This window comes from Heteronotia binoei, chromosome 5, assembly GCF_032191835.1.
Source record: "Heteronotia binoei isolate CCM8104 ecotype False Entrance Well chromosome 5, APGP_CSIRO_Hbin_v1, whole genome shotgun sequence".
In the NCBI taxonomy this organism is placed as follows: Eukaryota; Metazoa; Chordata; class Lepidosauria; order Squamata; family Gekkonidae; genus Heteronotia; species Heteronotia binoei.
Genome location: NC_083227.1, coordinates 156,770,701 through 156,789,208, shown reverse-complemented (window position 1 = coordinate 156,789,208; position 18,508 = coordinate 156,770,701). Strand labels below are relative to the sequence as shown.

General features: G+C 41.1%; 1 protein-coding gene across 1 annotated transcript in view; it reads left to right on the top strand.

Moving 5' to 3' along the window:
• Window positions 1–18,508, top strand: part of WWC1 (WW and C2 domain containing 1) — a 144,043-nt gene that overhangs the window by 67,656 nt on the left and 57,879 nt on the right. The window contains exons 2-3 of the mRNA XM_060240622.1: window positions 3,987–4,096; window positions 14,985–15,188. Coding sequence (XP_060096605.1) covers window positions 3,987–4,096; window positions 14,985–15,188 — 314 coding nt within the window. The remainder of the gene's footprint in view (window positions 1–3,986; window positions 4,097–14,984; window positions 15,189–18,508) is intronic.

Sequence of the window (18,508 nt, the reverse complement as noted above, 5' to 3'; positions counted from 1 at the left end):
AACTTTTTTCTTTAAAATATATATTTTATTTATATTCCACCATATCCCATGAGTGGGCTCATGGCAGTTTACAACAGAACAATAAAAACAGTAAAACAAAGACGAGCACTATAAAATAGTTACAAAAAACAACACTTCCTGTCAGACAGAGGTGGGCACCCCACAAAGCTCTAGTGCCCAGTTCATATCCAGTGGGGAACTGGAGAAGGGATGATGAGCAGGAGAGGCCAAGAAGATTGAACGTTTGCCACCTCAACTAAAAGCCTGGCAGAACAGCTACATTTTACAGGCCCTGTGGAACTGTAGTAAGTCCCACAGGGCTCTGATCCTGAGTGGTAGCATGTTCCACCAGGTTGGGGCAAGGATTGAAAAATCCCTTACCCTTGTTGAGGCTACATAGATGTCCCTTGAGCCAAGGACCACCAGAAGATGCTGGTCAGCAGAGTGTAAAGCTCTCTGGGGCTAATATGGGAGGAGGTTGCTCCACAGGTATGTTGGTCCCAGGCCACATAGGGCTTTAAAGGTCATGACCTTGAACCGGATCCAGTATTAATCAGCAGCCAGTGCAGCTGGCGCAACACTGGCTGAATGGGCACCTGTGGAGGCATTGCTGTCAGCTGGTGTGCTGCCATATTCTGCACTAGCTGCAATTTCCAGATCAGGCTTAAGGGTAACCCCGTGTAGAGGGAATTACAGTAGTCCAACCTGGAAGTGACCATTGGATGGATCACAGTAACTGTGAGATAAGGGGGTGAGATGGAGAACCATTGCCTGACTAGCTGAAGATGATAAAAGGGTGATCTGTCAATGGAAGTGACCTGGGCCTCCTTGGAAAGGGAGGAATCCAACATCACCTTGAGGCTCCTTATCAAAGACTGCGAGCTTGATTCCTGACCCTATTCCCCCACAACTCAGGTATAGGACTTCTGTCTTCATTGGATTCAACTTCAACTGGCGCTGCTGCAGCCATCCAGCTATGGCACCTAGCACCTTGTCCAAAATATCTGGGGTGCAGCCCAGCCAGCTGTCATAGAATCAGTAGAGCTGGGTGTCATCTGCAAATTGATGACATCCCGGACCAACACCCCTGGAGAAGGGGTGCATATAGATGTTAAAAAACATAGGAGAGAGGGTTGGCCCCTGTGAAACCCTGCATTCAAGAGGGTAAAGCAGGGACATTGTCTCTTTAGCACTACCCTCTGTCCTTAACTGCGGAGAAAGGAGGAAAGCCTCTGTAAAGCACAATCCTACATCCCAATGTCAGCAAGATGGTGGGTCAACAGAGATCATAGTTGGTCATTTTGAACGCTACTGTCAGATCTAAAAGCAACAGTAGTACTGACCCGTCTTGATCCAGGTGTCTCCAGAGGTAATTTGTGAAGGCTACCAGCACAATCTCCACCTCATGGCCAGGGCAGAAGCCGGACTGGAAGGGATCCAACATGGAAGCATCATCTAAGAAAACCTGTAGCTGCTGAGCTGTGGCCCTCTCAACTGCTTTGCCTAGAAATGAAAGATTTGAAACCAGGCGATAGTTGGCAAGGACCACAGGGTCCAGAGATGGCTTTTTGAGAAACAGACATACCACAGCCTCCTTCAAGCCCCTTGGGAACACCTCTAGAGATAGAGATAAGTTAATCATATCTCCCAAGGGATCCTGAAACCCATCCTAGCAAGCTTTAACCAGCTAGGATGGACATGGATCAAGGGAGCATGTGGTAGGCCACACAGCTGCCAGGATCTTATCCACTTTCTTACTGGAGAGCCAACTGAAGGGGCCCAAAACTGGACCCAAAGTCAGATAAGAGACTTCCAGTTCCCTTGCTGTATCAAGCATGACTGGGAGGTCCTGGCAGAGAGATAAGACTTTATCTGCAAATTAGCTCGCAAATACCTTGCAGCTGATAGCCAGTTCCCTATCATTTTGCTTGCCTTGAGGCAAGGTCGTCAAAGACCGAACCATCCTAAATAATTGGGCCAGGCAAGAGCTAGCAGACTCAATGGAGACTGCATAAAAAGTCTTTTTAGTGGCCTTCACCGCTGTCTCATAGGATTTCATAAACCTATAAGATGTTCTTGTAGCTTCGTTACGAGTATGTCACCACCCTTACTCAAGCTGTTTTACTGCAAAGGAACTTCAATAACAGAATGGAGAGAGAAACTGCTGAATTACAAATTATTATGAAACTTGGAACAAACACCTCCCCAGGACTGAACAGGGATATTGGTTTTGTATCTCAGTACAGATGCTATACCCACTCTCAGTGAGTATAGCTATACATCCACAGTATTCCAATGTGTTTCTCTTTTAGAATTGTGTATCAGTATAATTATTTGTATTGACATACTCAAAATAGGGATATTGGCTGTATATCTCATTACATATGCTTTACCCATTTTCACTATATTTTATTGTATTCCTTTTTCCTATGGCAAACTAGAATTATGTTTACATGTTAAAAAGTAAATTAGGTGGACAAGAATATCAGTATTCAATGTATTTCTCTTTTAGCTGTATTGACACACTGAAACAGGGACTTTGGTTGCTTATCCCGTTACATATATTGAACCCATCTCCCATTGTCATTGACAGACAATCTCACATTTTGACATACTACTGTTTTGTTGCTTTCGCATGCTCATGCTACTCAGATCAAAGGTTTGCTCAATTTGTTAATTTTACTGCATACTGCTGTTTTGTTGCTTTCGCATGCTCGTGCTGCTCAGATCAAAGGTTTGCTCAATCCGTTAATTTTGCTATTCTGTCATTGTACCGTTTTACATTCTAAACCACTGCCTACCAGATAATTTTACTTCACTGTCATTGGTTCTTAAATCTGTACCATGCATTCTGGGCCACTGCCTACCAGCTATGTATGGCTCTCCTCAGCTATGTATGGCTTTGCTCACTGTGCTGGATTCCTCATCTGATGAAGTGTGCTTAAGAGCACACGAAAGCTTACGTTCTAAATAAAAATTGGTTGGTCTTAAAGGTGAAACTTGACTCCTGCTTTGTTCAAGCTGTCTCAGTTCTCACTTCATCTCCTGTAGCTCTGGAGTATACCATGGGGCTAGTTTGGTACAAGGGCACCAGGGAGCAATTTTGTCGATGGCCTCAGAAAGCCAGCTGTGCCAGTCCTCCTCCAGCTCATCTAATGAATCGCCAGGGTGCATTGGATCTCACAGAGTGTTCTGAAACCCAGTTGGGTCCATCAGGCTCCTGCTGGGCCTTCAAGGTGAAGTAGTCTGACCATGAGACCACATCAGTGGCCACCATATTAATCTGCATGTCAAAAAAAAAATCCATATTAATCTGCATGCCAAAAATAAGGTCTAGTGTGCAGCCTGCTTGATGTGTAGGAGCCGATACAAATTGGGGGAGTCCCAGCGCCATCGTGGATGACACTATTAATCTCTGTTTGATGTTCTGAGGGAGGATGGTTTATAAGAGAGGCTACTTAAAAATAATCTAGTGCTTATGCTTACAGTGCTGAGGAACCGTGAAGAGGGTGAATTAGTTTATTGTTATAAATCGGGGTGTAGTGCTTTGTCACACGATGTGATTTAACAGTTCTCATCCCCTTATTTCATTTGTGCAATTTTAATAATTCACACACTGCAAGTCAAACATTAACTTGCTCCTACATGAATACATATTTTTGAAGCAAGAGATAAGACTTCTTTGTGCATTGTGGAGCAGAGGCAGATTTTGTCGATAGAAGACCTTCATGTTGACTTGTCGAGTGAGTGCTAGCTGAACTGGGTTAGGAATGGGAATTTTTATCTAGAAATGGCATTGAATAAACTTGCTGTTTTTAATAAATGGGGAAAATGATAATATATGTAGATGTATTGCTAAATGTTAAGCTCAGCTATTCTTCCCTCAACCATTTTTAGTCGAAGGACTGCCATTAATTTTTTTTTTTTTCAGAACTGTTCATTGGCAAAATTTTGTGGGATCTAAATATCCGTATTTTTCCTTTCAGGTATACTAAGCCACTCACCTTTGCTGACTGCATAAGTGATGAGTTGCCACTGGGATGGGAAGAGGCTTATGATCCTCAAGTTGGAGCCTATTATATTGACCATAACACCAGTAAGTGTGATGTGATTTTGTGTTAGCAGTACGGAGACACTTAATCCATACAACCAATAGTGCCTCTAAGCTGTGGAGTTTTGTGAGCAAAAATTCTACTTTGCGAGCTGCTGGCATTAAAGATGTGAGCCACTGCATAAATTAGTGTGATCTGGGGTCATCCTTCCTCAGCTAAGACAAAAATGTGTGAGCCGGAGGCTAAAAAACTGAGCCAGTTTATACTAACTCGGCTAACAGAGGAAAACTTCATACAACATGTTTTATCTCCAAATCTGTATGGATTTTCTCATTCCAGATTCATCTGTGCGCTGTGCATGTTTGGTACTCCTCACTAGTCCATGCATGCATTGAATGTGTGTGAAGAGGAATGGGGTTGAACACATTAATCCCCAATCTCCTTGCATCCAGCAGAAGTTCTGCATAGGATGCTCTGCATGTAGCATCGCCTGTATATAAGGAATGCTGCAAAAAGTTGGGGAGGGACGGTAGCTCAGTGGTAAGCATCTGCTTGGGAAGCAGAAGGTCCCAGGTTCAATCCCTGGCATCTCCAGCTAAAAAGGGTCCAGGCAAAGAGGTGTGAAAAACCTCAGCTTGAGACCCGGGAGAGCCGCTGCCAGTCTGAGTAGATAATACTGACTTTGATGGACCAAAGGTCTGATTCAGTATAAGGCAGCTTCATAGGGATGGTGGCTCAGTGGTAGAGCATCTGCTTGGTAAGCAGAAGGTTCCAGGTTCAATCCCCGGCATCTCCAGCTAAAAAGGGTCCAGGCAAATAGGTGTGGAAAACCTCAACTTGAGACCCTGGAGAGCCGCTGCCATTCTGAGTAGACAGTACTGACTTTGATGGACCAAAGGGGGGAGAGTTAAACTCTCTGATCATCATCTCCTTCCAAGCTCCCTTGCTGAAACCACCGCTGAGAGGGTCATCCCCGGGGCTCTCAAGCAGTTCCCCAAAAGTTGCATTCATTGAAGTGGAATGGTGTAATGCTCTGAATACTGCGAGAGGTGATAAAAGAAGATGGATATTTGCTCCAGCCATTCTGCTATATATAAATGCTTTCCCAGTCTTCTGAAACTGTTGACTTCCCACCCCCCTCCCCTTATCCCTTTTCTGAAGGTTTTTGCTAGTGCTGCAGAACAAAGTATGAATGAGTAATTTATAAAACCTTGAATCTGTTATTTAATATTTCATAAATGCTGGCACTTCAGTGTATTTAGAAGTGATGTAGCAGACTAAGCATTTGGTCTCTGCTAATGATTCCAGTCAGTCCTAAGGGAAATCAACCCCGACTGTTCCCTGGAATGGTCCGATGCTGAAACTCAAATAACTTTGGCCACCAAATGAGAAGGGAGCACTCCCTGGAGAAGATCCTGATGCTGGGAAAGACAGAAGGTAAAAGAAGAAGGGGTCGGCAAAAGATGAGATGGCTGGACAGCGTTACTGATGTAACAAACATGAATTTGAGCAGACTTCGGAGGATGGTGGAAGACGAGAAGGCCTGGCATGACTTTGTTCATGGGGTCGCAAAGAGTCGGACTCGACTGTGCGACTGAACAACAGAAAATGATTCCAAAAGTGTGTTTCCCACACTCTGTCCCAAGGAGAGTTTTGTATTCAAAACTCGTTCCTTTCTGCTAGGGGAAAGGAAGCTGAATTAGCACTTTAGCTGCTGTTGCAGCAGCTTGTAGGCTGTACGCTAAAAAAAAAATGTAGTCTGGGATGGTTTTAAACAACAGAAGAGTATTTCTGGTTGAGGATGAAGATTGGAGAGCTCTAAGCAATCTTTTGCTTGGGTAAACAAAGACCAGTGGAGAAATAAAAATTGCCAACAAAATGAAAGCTAGTACAAACTGGACTGTCACTTCTCTCTTCTAATGGGGGGGAGGAAATTTGCTATCAATTAGTCCATGGTTATTTTCCTCACTCAATTGCATTCCAGTGCACCTGACAATGAAAGTATGAACTGATGCTGCAGCTTAACAAATTCAAGATGATAATGCCACATTGTTCAGGTGGGTAGCTGTGTTGGTCTGAAGCAAGAGAAAAAGTTTTTCGTCCAGTGGCACCTTTAAGACCAACAAAGTTGAATTCCTGCTAGAAGCTTTTTTTGTGCATGCACGCTTCTTCAGCTACAAGTATGCATGAACACCAAAGCTTATACCCAGAAGTAAAGTTTGCTGGTCTTAAAGATGTCATTGGACCTAAACTTGGTTTTAATTTCACATTGTGTCAGTTTAGGGGCAATTTTGAAAAGCCCAATCTGGTAATAACTTATATGGCTGACAGCCACATTTTTTATTTTTGCATCGTATTCAGCTTTTTCAGGTGTTGTGCGAGAGAGAGTCATTTTTCACTGTTGTTTTTGTGCAATCTTTGTTGTACAGTAAATTAGGCAAATTAATTACGCACACAACATACGCTGCATGTGCAGGGTTTTTTTCTTTCTTTTTTTGAGCAGGAGTGCACAGGAACACAGTTTTGGCTGGCTTGGTGTGGTGTAATATGCAAATAAGTTCCTGCTGGGCTTTTTCTACAGAAAAAAGCCCTGCTGAGTCTTACATATTTGTCTTCTACTTCCGGATGTCTGCTTTGTCCAGATTATTGCTTGGTTAAAGCACATAGGTAGTTATTATAGCATCAAAGATGAAATATTTTAGAAGTGGTTGTAGAAACAATTATATTTTTCCCAGAATTCCTGTAATATATTGTGATAGCATGTTTATTTCTAGTATAGCTTTTTACTGAGAGGTGCTATGGATTCTTTCAGTTTTTCCAGCCTAAAAGTTTGTGTAGCATATTTTCTGTTGCCATAGTCATTTGCTACAGGCCTGGGTGTGCTATGTTACCTTTAGTATAATCTTCAAATTGTCTCTCATGAGAGCTTTCTACTTTCTGGTAGATTATTGAGATTTTCCGATGAATAAGAATAAGACAAGAGACTTTTGAGAGATTTCATTTAGTGATTTCAGATGGCTTGCATCCTACTACTGTTTGTTTTCTTTTAATCTTGTTTTATTTATTCTGATGCCTTATACCTTCAATCGGGTTGCTGTTTTCTGGACTGAATATGGGATTATTTTAGCCATTTTGAAATTAATCATTTTCTGCATCTCCTTCCCAACGTTTTCTGCTTCATTAAAATCTCCCCCCCTACATTACCTTGATTATAGGAAATGAAATTACTTTCTGTATTACAAGAAGAAAAAAACCAATCCCTCCTGATTTACATATTTATAATTGTATATATTTATAGAACTGCGGACTTCCTCTCAAGTAATGCAGATTTTTAAAAATTCTAACATCAAAAACTGAAAAATGAACAATAGCTGTCATAGTCCTGCCTTGCGGATATTTTGATGGAAAGGAAATGTACATAAATAAAAAGTTTAAAAAATAGACTTACTGATCAGATCTTGAGGCAGTGTTGGTGACAGCAGAGTATAAATTGCTATGATTATCATGCACAGGAGTCATTTTGTAGAAAAAGAGGTGCTGGAGCTTATTAGCATAACTCAGTTGTATGTACCACACACCCCTGAAATCACTGGGAGTATGTCCGAATGCCAGGTAGTGGAGATATAGACTTTATAAAGAGCACATACTTTTTTTTTAACTTAATTTGGATAGGATACACTGGAAGCCCCTATAAGAGCAAGATTATAATAAAAACATAAAACAATAGTTTTGCTGCTATTCTATAACATGTTCCTGCAAAAGATTCTTTGGACACGATCCCTGCCTGCTGGATAAAAATCCCTTAGTGTTATGAGGTTGTTACGTGTAGAGCCTGTCCAGATGTTGTATGTTAAACAATGACTCATACACAGGAGGGTCCAACAAGGATTGTTTAATCCAAACGTGGTTTGCAAAGCACGGGGAGCCCGGATAGATGGATTCCACCCGTCGACTCCGCCTTCTGTGTCGCAGCACAGTCCTTATATACCTAAGCCAAACCCCCTGTGGAACTCACTGATTGGTGAATTCCCTCACAATCTTGCCTAGCACCAACGCGCGCAGGTTTTAAAAGTATAACACTCCTAATCTTCCCCCCTCCCCTCTTCTCCTTCCAACCATTGTTACTGTTACTTTTTCTTAGTTTCCATAGTAACCACACATGCTTACAGAACTAGAGTTAAACAACAGTGCTCCCCCTTTCAGTGTTACCATATAATTCTAAAAAAAAAAAGTGTTTTCATCCTACTTAATTGACTTGCTGCCTACACTGATACTTAGAAAAGTTGACAGGTATTTATGCTCTTGACAGTGTAACCCCGTAGCCTAAAATCAATGGTCTTAGACTGGAGTAATGTTTATTTAGGGTTGCACTATGAATACCTTGTTGGGGAATACTTCTACTTTTGTGATCTTGCTTTAATTATGACCTGTGCAAAAATACTTTGAGTTGGTAATTTGTTAGACAACTACGAGCCACCATGGAAATATATATTGCAGCTGATGTATTTTAATTACATATTTATGTATTGTGTTGTACACCGCCCTAAGCCCTTTGGGAAGACGCCAAGGGTGTGGGGAGTGAATGCCTTCGCTTTGAGTGGGAAGACAGCACGGGCGCCCAGAGCCTCTTTCTAGAACCCGTTGTATTTTTCTTTACAACAGGCCTTATTCCTCGTTTAATAATAAATATTCATTCCTTAGATTGAGACAGGTATTTGAACTAGGTACTAGCTGTGATCAGATTTTGATACGAAGAGTTAGCAGAATAAAGAATGGAAAAAAAAAACAGTGCTGTTATGTTAGATGTAATTGTCAAATGACTTTGAGTGTAATTATTCTAAGCAAACTCAAGGACAGATTGAAATTCAGTTTAAAGTCAAGTGAATAGATGCACGCTACTTATACATTGGAAACCTGGTTCAAAAAATGTTTCACTGGAACTTCCACCAGCAGATTTGTGATTTTGGCTAAAGATAATTAAACGGAATGTAGAGTAGCAACATCCTCACTGCATTATTAATGAAAAGTAATATTTGTGTTTCCTCAGGCTTCATTGGAATATCTAGAGAGAAGCCAGGTTTATAATCTGTTGGCAATTTCTTGGACCCCTCCCTTGTCTGACTCAAAATTATCTCATATTTCACTTAAACTCAATACTGGTTGGCGATTTGTATTTGAAGTATGTATAGAATGTCTTATGGCTCTATTAGTGAGCCATTTTTTTATAGCTGGGATGAACGTGTGTCTTATGGAGGATGATAACTTGTTTAGTAGTTGAAGCTTGAGTAGTATTGTAACGGATGGATTGGGTTTAATGAATTAATTGCTAGAATGCAATAATAGGACTAAACCTATTAGATATGCGAAAGAACAGATTGTGGCATTTGTGTGGTATTTGTGCAGTCTGTCAGCACTGGTACCTGTCGGTCCTTCCTGCCAGAGAGCCAGTTTGGTGTAGTGGTTAAGTGTGCGGACTCTTATCTGGGAGAACCGGGTTTGATTCCCCACTCCTCCACTTACACCTGCTGGAATGGCCTTGGGTCAGTCATAGCTCTGACAGAGGTTGTCCTTGAAAGGGCAGCTGCTGTGAGAGCCCTCTCCAGCCCCACCCACCTCACAGGGTGTCTGTTGTGGGGGAGGAAGGGAAAGGAGATTGTGAGCCGCTCTGAGACTCTTCGGAGTGGAGGGCGGGATATAAATCCAATATCTTCTTCTTCTTCTGCGAGGATTCTTGGGTGTGTAATAACATTTGCTAGTAGCATTCCTGCCTCTATTGTTGATTGAAATTTTATGTAAAATTGGCAGAGAGAATTTCAAAGCACTGGAAGCAGCAGCAAAGGATTATTAAATTTTGTACCATTTCTGTCTGCAGTTCTGCTCCTCCCAGGGTTGTATATAGCAAGTCTTTTAGTGATAAAAATCATACACAGAGGTATAGATGCCGGAATAATTTATACTTGATTCTTCGCAACATAGGGTTGAGACGCCCTAGAAGGTTCTTAAAAAAACACATAAAAGGCAATATTGTACCTTTGAAAGCATGAGGTGGGGAAAGAAGGGGCCTGGGATCTGTTTTTAAAGTGTACACTGTCTTTTGTATTAGTAGGCTCTCTGACAATATAGTGCGTATGCTGGCAGCCGCTATCATAACGTCTGTACACAGGGACAACATATTTAAGTCTTTAGGTCTGTGGAAAGTATTCTTCTGTATCCTAGATTACTCAGCCAAGAAGAAAATCTTTGCTTTAACAGCTTCCTTGCCACGACGGTTTTCACTAAATGTTTAAAGAACTTCTAAATTATGGAGATTAGATGCCTTTAGTTTCCTGCAGTCCCTTTGTATGTATTATTCAGTATGTGGTAACTAGGCATCCTAGCTCAAGCATGATTAGTTCAGACAGCCTGCAGCATTTAAAGCTGGTTGAAAAAAAATGAAATTCTTGTCCTTGCTTTTCAAAGAGAAACCTTCAGCAGAAATTGAAAGAAACAGGAGATTTTCTCTTTTGCCCTGGCACATGCACGCTCACCTGCTAACAAACCAGCATGAAATGAAATTGAAAAACAAATCAGCCAGTATCATAATGCCCCTGTATAAATCGATGGTGCGGTCTCATTTGGAGTACTGTGTGCAGTTCTGGTCGCCGCACCTCAAAAAGGATATTATAGCATTGGAGAAAGTTCAGAAAAGGGCAACTAGAATGATTAAAGGGCTGGAACACCTTCCCTATGAAGAAAGGTTGAAACGCTTAGGGCTCTTTAGCTTGGAGAAACGTCGACTGCGGGGTGACATGATAGAGGTTTACAAGATAATGCATGGGATGGAGAAAGTAGAGAAAGAAGTACTTTTCTTCCTTTCTCACAATACAAGAACTCGTGGGCATTCGATGAAATTGCTGAGCAGACAGGTTAAAATGGATAAAAGGAAGTACTTCTTCACCCAAAGGGTGATTAACATGTGGAATTCACTGCCACAGGAGGTGGTGGTGGCCACAAGCATGGCCACCGTGACACAGAATGTTGTACTGGATGGGCCATTGGCCTGATCTAACATGGCTTCTCTTATGTTCTTATGAAAATTCATATGTCAGCATCTTCCCATTTATAGCTGTAATATCACGAACTCTTTATCAATGGAACTAAGAAGCAGTGTACATCTCAGATGGGAATAACCAAGATATAAGATACTTCCTCCATATTGTAGCTGAGACTATGGCCTCTTTCAAACAAACTTTGTAATCCATTTTAGTTGCTGGATGTTAACAGATATGTAATGTCATTTCAGACACAACCATTTTGGCACCCAACTGCTAATTGATTTTATTTTCCTTTTTTCAAACAAAGCTACTTTTGTTTTTGTTTGATAACTTGGTTTGTCTATTTTCAGGCATTTTTTGCATTTCTGGATTGCTACGGTGGTATGGTGTTTGAAATGTCTGTGGTGTTACTGAAAGTGCCGTTTCCCCCTCACCCTTTTTCTTCCTATGTTCTATTTCAGCTTTTGTTAACATTCCAACTTTTGTGCTATAGTGCTAGAATAGACCCAGGGGTCTTCAAAGTGGTGCTCAATCGGCATCATGGCCCCCAGTGGCACCTTTTCAAATGCCTGCCAAGCATTTTTAGGCAGCTTTAACAGCAGCTGCCGTGACTGAGCAAGGATCTACACTGTGTTATTGAAGTTAAGCTGTGGCAGCCATTTTGTGGCTGGCTCTGCCTCTTGGGGCAGCCATTTTGTTACTTTGCCCACTGCGCCGTGTCAGAATTCCAGATATGCCCACAGGCCCCCGTGCTGGACCAATACAGGAATTCAGTTCTATATTGACAGTATTAAAATGCTTGCATCTGTCACTGAATTGCTATGTTGGTCTAGCGCGATAGCTCAGAAATTAGAATATTTTTAAAAGCTGAACTAGAACACACTGTGAGAAAGGACAGTAAGAGGGGAGCAACGTGGTTGGAAATGGGCAGGGTGCTTGAATCATTGCTCATAAATGGATTTCAATATGCTGTCTGAAACCTCCATCTCCATGTTGCTTTACAAGGAATCAGCCATCAAGGAGAACAGCCAGTTTAAGATGGCTGTGTGAAAAGGGCCTATGTTATATAAAGTTCTTATTTCCCTGTCCTTATATATCTGTAATGGAGGGATGCAGAAATCCAGTGTCTGCTTTGTTTTTTCTAATAAATCCTCAAATGATAGGCTGTGAATAGGGAATAACTAGCATACTTACATTTAGATAAGGGAATAAATGACCCAGCAAAATGTAACATCCATCATATGCAAAACCTGAAAGCTGTTTCTTGTATATGATATAATGGAAACAATAAACTGTAATGAAATGGAAGATGGGTTAAATGCAGAGCACACTAACTGCCTGGCCTATTTGGTTTTTCTGTTGGGATAGCCAAGCCTATTGCCGATTTCATGAGAGTAGTGATAACCTTGAGTTGCATTAAGAGCTACTTCAAATTGGAAGCAATTCAATTTGAATTTTTTAGATCTCTGTTAGGAGTCTTAAGATGTGTCCCCAATGCTCTCCTCAGGTTAAAGGTGGGACAAGTCTCATTTGAAACTCAGGCCTGGTTTTATGCCATATGCATGTGGCTTAAGTTAAATATTTTCTTCCTGAGACTAGCCTCCTTAATCCTTTCAGATAATTTTCAGCTGGGTTGGGTTTCAACAATCATCATCATTGGACTTCTCCAATACAAAGGAGCTAAAGCAGGGATGTCAAACATGCAGTTTGAGGGCCGAATTAGGCCCCTGAAGGGCTCCTATCCGGCCCCTGAGCAACTGGCTGTCATCTGCTTCCTTCTCCCTCTCTCTTGCTTCCTTCTGCATCACAGCTTGCTTTGCAAGGTTTGCTCAACAGCACAGGAGCTACAGAGCAAAACCCCTATTTTCTCCATTGGCTGAGGCTCCTCCCTTTGGGAGGAAGGGGGGAGGCAGAGCTTGCTGTGCCAGGCTTTCTCAATTGCACAGCAGAGCTACTGAGCCAAGTCTCTCTTCCTTCTATTGGCTAAGGCTCCCCCTCAGTCCCCTGGGGAAGGAAGGAAAGAGCCAAAGTTTCCTTTGCCCAGTTCCCTGGATCCCATGGGAGAAATACAAAGAAAGCACCTTTAAGATCAATGAATACTAATGTTTTAAACATGTTTTAAGTTTTTAAAAAATATATTTGTTTTTCTGTGTTCTTTATAAAATTTATATCTCTGCTACCTAATCTTAAATAGATACACACATGGCCCAACCCGACATGGCCCAGCCCAGCAAGGTCTCATTTATGTCATATCCGGCCCTCATAACAAATGAGTTTGACACCCCTGAGCTAAAGAAATAAACAGAGTTTATGGGATACCTCCTTACAAATAGATGGTTCCAGAGTCTCATACTCCTGGGTAGTGGGAAGCAAAATACAAAATTTTCCGTCTTCTAATTATTTATTCTCATTGGAATTTCCAAAGTACTGAAGAGCCTTTATCATACTTCCTTGTGCCCTTCTTTAGGGGAGATATGCTCAAATTCTCTGTGTGTGTGTGTCCGTCTATCCGTCCATCCTCTGTCCATGCCAGTAAGGTCTAACAGAGACAATTGAGCATGTTCTCTGCCACTTTTCTCAAGGGATTCAGGGAAAATATATTGCCCCAATTATACTACCTTATTAAAAAAACATTTCAACTCTGCTCCTCTGCCCTTCTTTTAGCAGACTGTTGTAAAGAAACTACTGTCAAGGTGGCAAGATTTTGTGTTTGGACTATTTTAATTAGGCAGACAACAATAATTTTGGCTTAATCTAATTATTTTATAAATTTAAAAGTATGTACATTTAACAATTGCTTGTTTTAACCACTTATGTCTGGATGTAATCATTGGGTATATTGTATATATTTTTTTAATTTTGATCTTAGCTCTTTGAATGAATGGATGTGTTGCATTAATAGAAACAAATCCACAGTGGGGTACTTCATACAGACGGCTTCAGGCTAACAATTTCTCTAACTGCCTTCCCTCCTGACCGTATATTGTCGTTTGAAGTGATAGGAACAGATTTGTGTTTTTAAGGAGCTGTGTTAAGCAACTGCCTGGTGTCTAGTAGTTGTATATCCTTGGCAGACACAAATGCCACATTCACAGAGTGAAAAAAGGACCTGATAGAAATACTGATTGTAGTCATAATGCCATCATTTAGTTTTTTTAAAATTTATCTTTACTCTTTTTTTTTGCTTAAAAAAAGAGCCAGTTTGGTGTAGTGGTTAACTGTGCGGACTCTTATCTGGGAGAACCGGGTTTGATTCCCCACTCCTCCACTTGCACCTGCTAGCATGGCCCTGGGTCAGCCATAGCTCTGGCAGAGGTTGTCCTTGAAAGGGCAGCTGCTGTGAGAGCCCTCTCCAGCCCCACCCACCTCACAGGGTGTCTGTTGTGGGGGAGGAAGGTGAAGGAGATTGTGAGCCGCTCTGAGACTCTTCGGAGTGGAGGGCGGGATATAGATCCAATATCTTCATCTACTTCACAGGGTGTCTGTTGCGGGGGAGGAAGGGAAAGGAGATTGTGGGCTGTTCTGAGACTCTTCGGAGTGGAGGGCGGGATATAAATCCAGTATCTTCATCTACCTCACAGGGTGTCTGTTGTGGGGGAGGAAGGGAAAGGAGATTGTGAGCCGCTCTGAGACTCTTCGGAGTGGAGGGCGGGATATAAATCCAGTATCTTCATCTACCTCACAGGGTGTCTGTTGTGGGGGAGGAAGGGAAAGGAGATTGTGAGCCGCTCTGAGACTCTTCGGAGTGGAGGGCGGGATATAAATCCAATATCTTCATCTACCTCACAGGGTGTCTGTTGTGGGGGAGGAAGGGAAAGGAGATTGTGAGCCGCTCTGAGACTCTTCGGAGTGGAGGGCGGGATATAAATCCAATATCTTCCTCTTCATCTTCTTAAAGAAACAACCCAGATAGAGGACCCTCGAGTACAATGGCGACGAGAGCAGGAGCATATGCTGAAGGACTACCTTGTATTGGCACAAGAAGCACTGATGGCTCAGAAGGAAATTTACCAAATAAAGCAGCAGAGGCTTGAACTGGCACAGCAAGAATACCAACAACTTCATGACGTCTGGGAACACAAGCTGGGATCTCAGACTAGCTGTGAGTACTTGATGAATTTCTATTTATTTTTTCCTTCCAGTGGCACTTAAAGGTGTTATTTATCTTTGTTCACTTCCAGCCCCTTTATATCCGTTTGTTCGTCTTTTTTGCTAGCACAGTATTAGTATAATATGATGCCAGAGTGGCGCTTTGGGCGGCTGGACTTCATCCTGCAAAAACACCCCTTGCCTAGTATTCCTACTCAGTGCAGTAGTGCTGACAAAACTGGTTGTAGAATCTGTTTCTGAAATGAGCCCAGGTTGTGATTCTATTCTGTGCCGATGCAGGAACAAGATGCTTCACAAGAAAGGCACTATGTAGTAATTCTAAAGCTTTCCCTGCCTAGCTGAACTATACATAAGAATTTTCTAAAAGTTTTCACAACTTCAGAAGGGCCTTCTGAAGTTTTCACATATATGAACATATGAAGCTGCCTTATACGGAATCAGACCTTTGGTCCATCAAAGTCAGTATTGTCTTCTCAGACTGGCAGCGGCTCTCCAGGGTCTCAAGCTGAAGTTTTTTACACCTATTTGCCTGGCCCGTTTTTTGGAGATGCCAGGGATTGAACCTGGGACCTTCTGCTTCCCAAGCAGATGCTCTACCACTGAGCCACCGTCCCTCCCACATATAAACTACAGTGAAGACAAAGGCCACAGACTAGAGAAATAACTTATGTACGAGCAAGAAAACTGTGTATGTAATTGAGGCGTCCTCAATTTCCTCAGCACCAGCTCCTAGTCTCAAGAGGCAAGCTACAGATCTGTTGTAAAAGTGGCTTTTCTCTTCAGGAGTGCAACAAAAAATAATCTGTGCATACAATCAACTTATTTATTATCAAGTTGACCTTGGATCATCACCATAATGTACAGATGTGTTGAAATAACACGTATTGACAGTAATTTACAGTAGCACTGGCAAATAATCCGAGCTTTTCCGTGGTGGTACTCCCCAGTACTGAGTACTAGCACCTGGACGGGGAGCTCTCCCAAGTCCTGAAAGGGGAACTGGTAGAAATTAGTCCAGCCTTATTTATGAGTACTGGTGCCTTATTTTTACACAAAAGAGCACTGTAAGTAATAGACTCAATTGGAATAATGTTCATCCTTAATAGAGATGGGTTTTTTTTAAAAAAAAAATTTAGTATTTTCTAGCAATATTTTGTGAGAAGCAGCAGAATATCAGATCATTTCTTAAACCATGAAACCGAAAGTTTTAGAGATGATACTTTTCTAAGTTTTATCATTTTTATTGGTTTTAACTACAAAAGAAAAAACATAAGCATAGATTCAAAACAAAAGAAAAGGGAGGGAGGGCGTATACAGAATGGGAAAGGGGGGAAAAGAAAAAATACAAATGTATCAATTTTAAATCTACCTCCAAATAGAATATCCAATTCGTTCTACCTGCAAGTATAAAATTCTCCGTATATTTTGCCATCTTTATCTTCCATTAGAAAACATTTTTACTAAACTATTATTTGCAATACAAGTCTAAACAGTTCTTCTTCAACACATATAAAAATGAACAAGTCAGATCAGTCTCAGCAGGAAACTAACTACTTTGGCTTAACCTTGTTAAAAAACACAAACTAATTTGTTAATTTATCACTATCCTCATTAGCATAAACACGAAAAATCCATATCTTTATCCTTAAAAAAAAAAAACTAAAAAGAAATGCAGCCTGGTATTATGTCTATCTCAATATAAACAGTTTCTCCTGGGAGACATTATTCAAAAAAACAAATCTAGCAGTTTACATAACATATGTGTTGTCTGCCTTTTTTAACAATTAATCCACCTCTGGTGTCCCTATTGGGCTAGGAAAAATAACTTTTTATGACCCCCAAATAAAAGTCTCATGCCTGTTCTTATTGAGAGTTACCTACCCAGCTATCCACCAGGATAAAAACATTTCAGAAAACCCTTTTTTACTGAAAAGAAGTCTATCTCCTGAGTTATATGTTAACTTGTAAAACTACCCATATCTATAACAAACATAGAAACTAATATTATCTTTTAAAAACAAGTTCAGCAATTTGTCAGGAACTTATGCTATCTGCCTTCTTAAAAATTCATCTGAAGTAACTATTTTTACATAAAATTCTTTTCAAAAACTTTTTAGCCCTTTAACTTTTAAATCCATATTGTTTTAAACGAGACAGCTTATTGTAGTCCAAAAACAAACAAAAAGAAAAGAAGTCTCACTTAGCCTTCTAATTTCACATATCAGAATTTCTTACAAAGTCCATGTCCAGCTATCCACTGAGAAAAATCTAGTTCAGCAGGCTCTTCTTTCTGAAAGATTTCCACATCATGATTTTCTGGTTAAAATGCATCTTCTTACTTCTTAATGCAGTCATCCTTCTCGAAGGAGATGAGAAAAATTCCACAGCCTTTGTTCCTCCCAAACTAGCTTGAGTCGGTCTCCATTTCTGGTCTTCTTTTTTAAGTACGCCATAAGATTCCATTTTAATTTTCTTTTGTTGATTTCCCAACAGCTCAGTCTCCCATTTCAGTTCCACAAACATCAGCAGGTTCTCTTTAGCACTCTGCTCATGTAGATTTGATGTTTCGCTAGCTTTCAGCAAAAAAGCTGCCGTTTGCTTCTTAACCAAGTCTGCCAATAAACCAAGATCTTGCCTCAGAGATTTTAAACTGCTTAAAATATCTTGTAAGAAATTTCACTTAGCAAAGTTATTTTTCTCTGTCAGCAAACTCAGTCCATTAATCCTGATTAAAAAGTAGCTCAGAGTCCCAGATAGCCCGTCCTTCTCAGTCTCCTCCAACGGAAGTTTTAGATGTTAACATATGAATTTCAGATCAGACAACAAGGAAGAATCCCTCTAACAGGTATCTCATTTTGTTCAGACTGTATTGCAGCCAAATAGTAGTCTCTTTAATAAATATCCAATTATGATCTGGGTCGATTTAAATGTCCATATTCCAATTAGTTCAAATTGTTTCCAGTACTTAAAGACGTTCTTTAACATTCCATGGCTTTATTCACAGGGAAATTAGAGATATCAATCTCTTTCCCTTCCTTTGAACTACTAAGTCATTGAAATGTAAAAAGGACCCATTAGCCCTTGGCAATTGAAAGCGAACTTACTTGCATTGCAGATTTGACATGCTTGAGATAGAGGGGTGATAGATCAGAAGCTTGTTAAAGAAGAGAAAGGCAAGCAATCGAGCGTTCACCTCGATTAGCGATCACAACGGGAAGAGCTTCAGAGCACACAGAAGGAACAGGAGCAACTGCCGTTGCGCCCCCGTCTCACTGTGAAAGTCCCATGCCTAAGAGACCCCCCCAGGGTCTC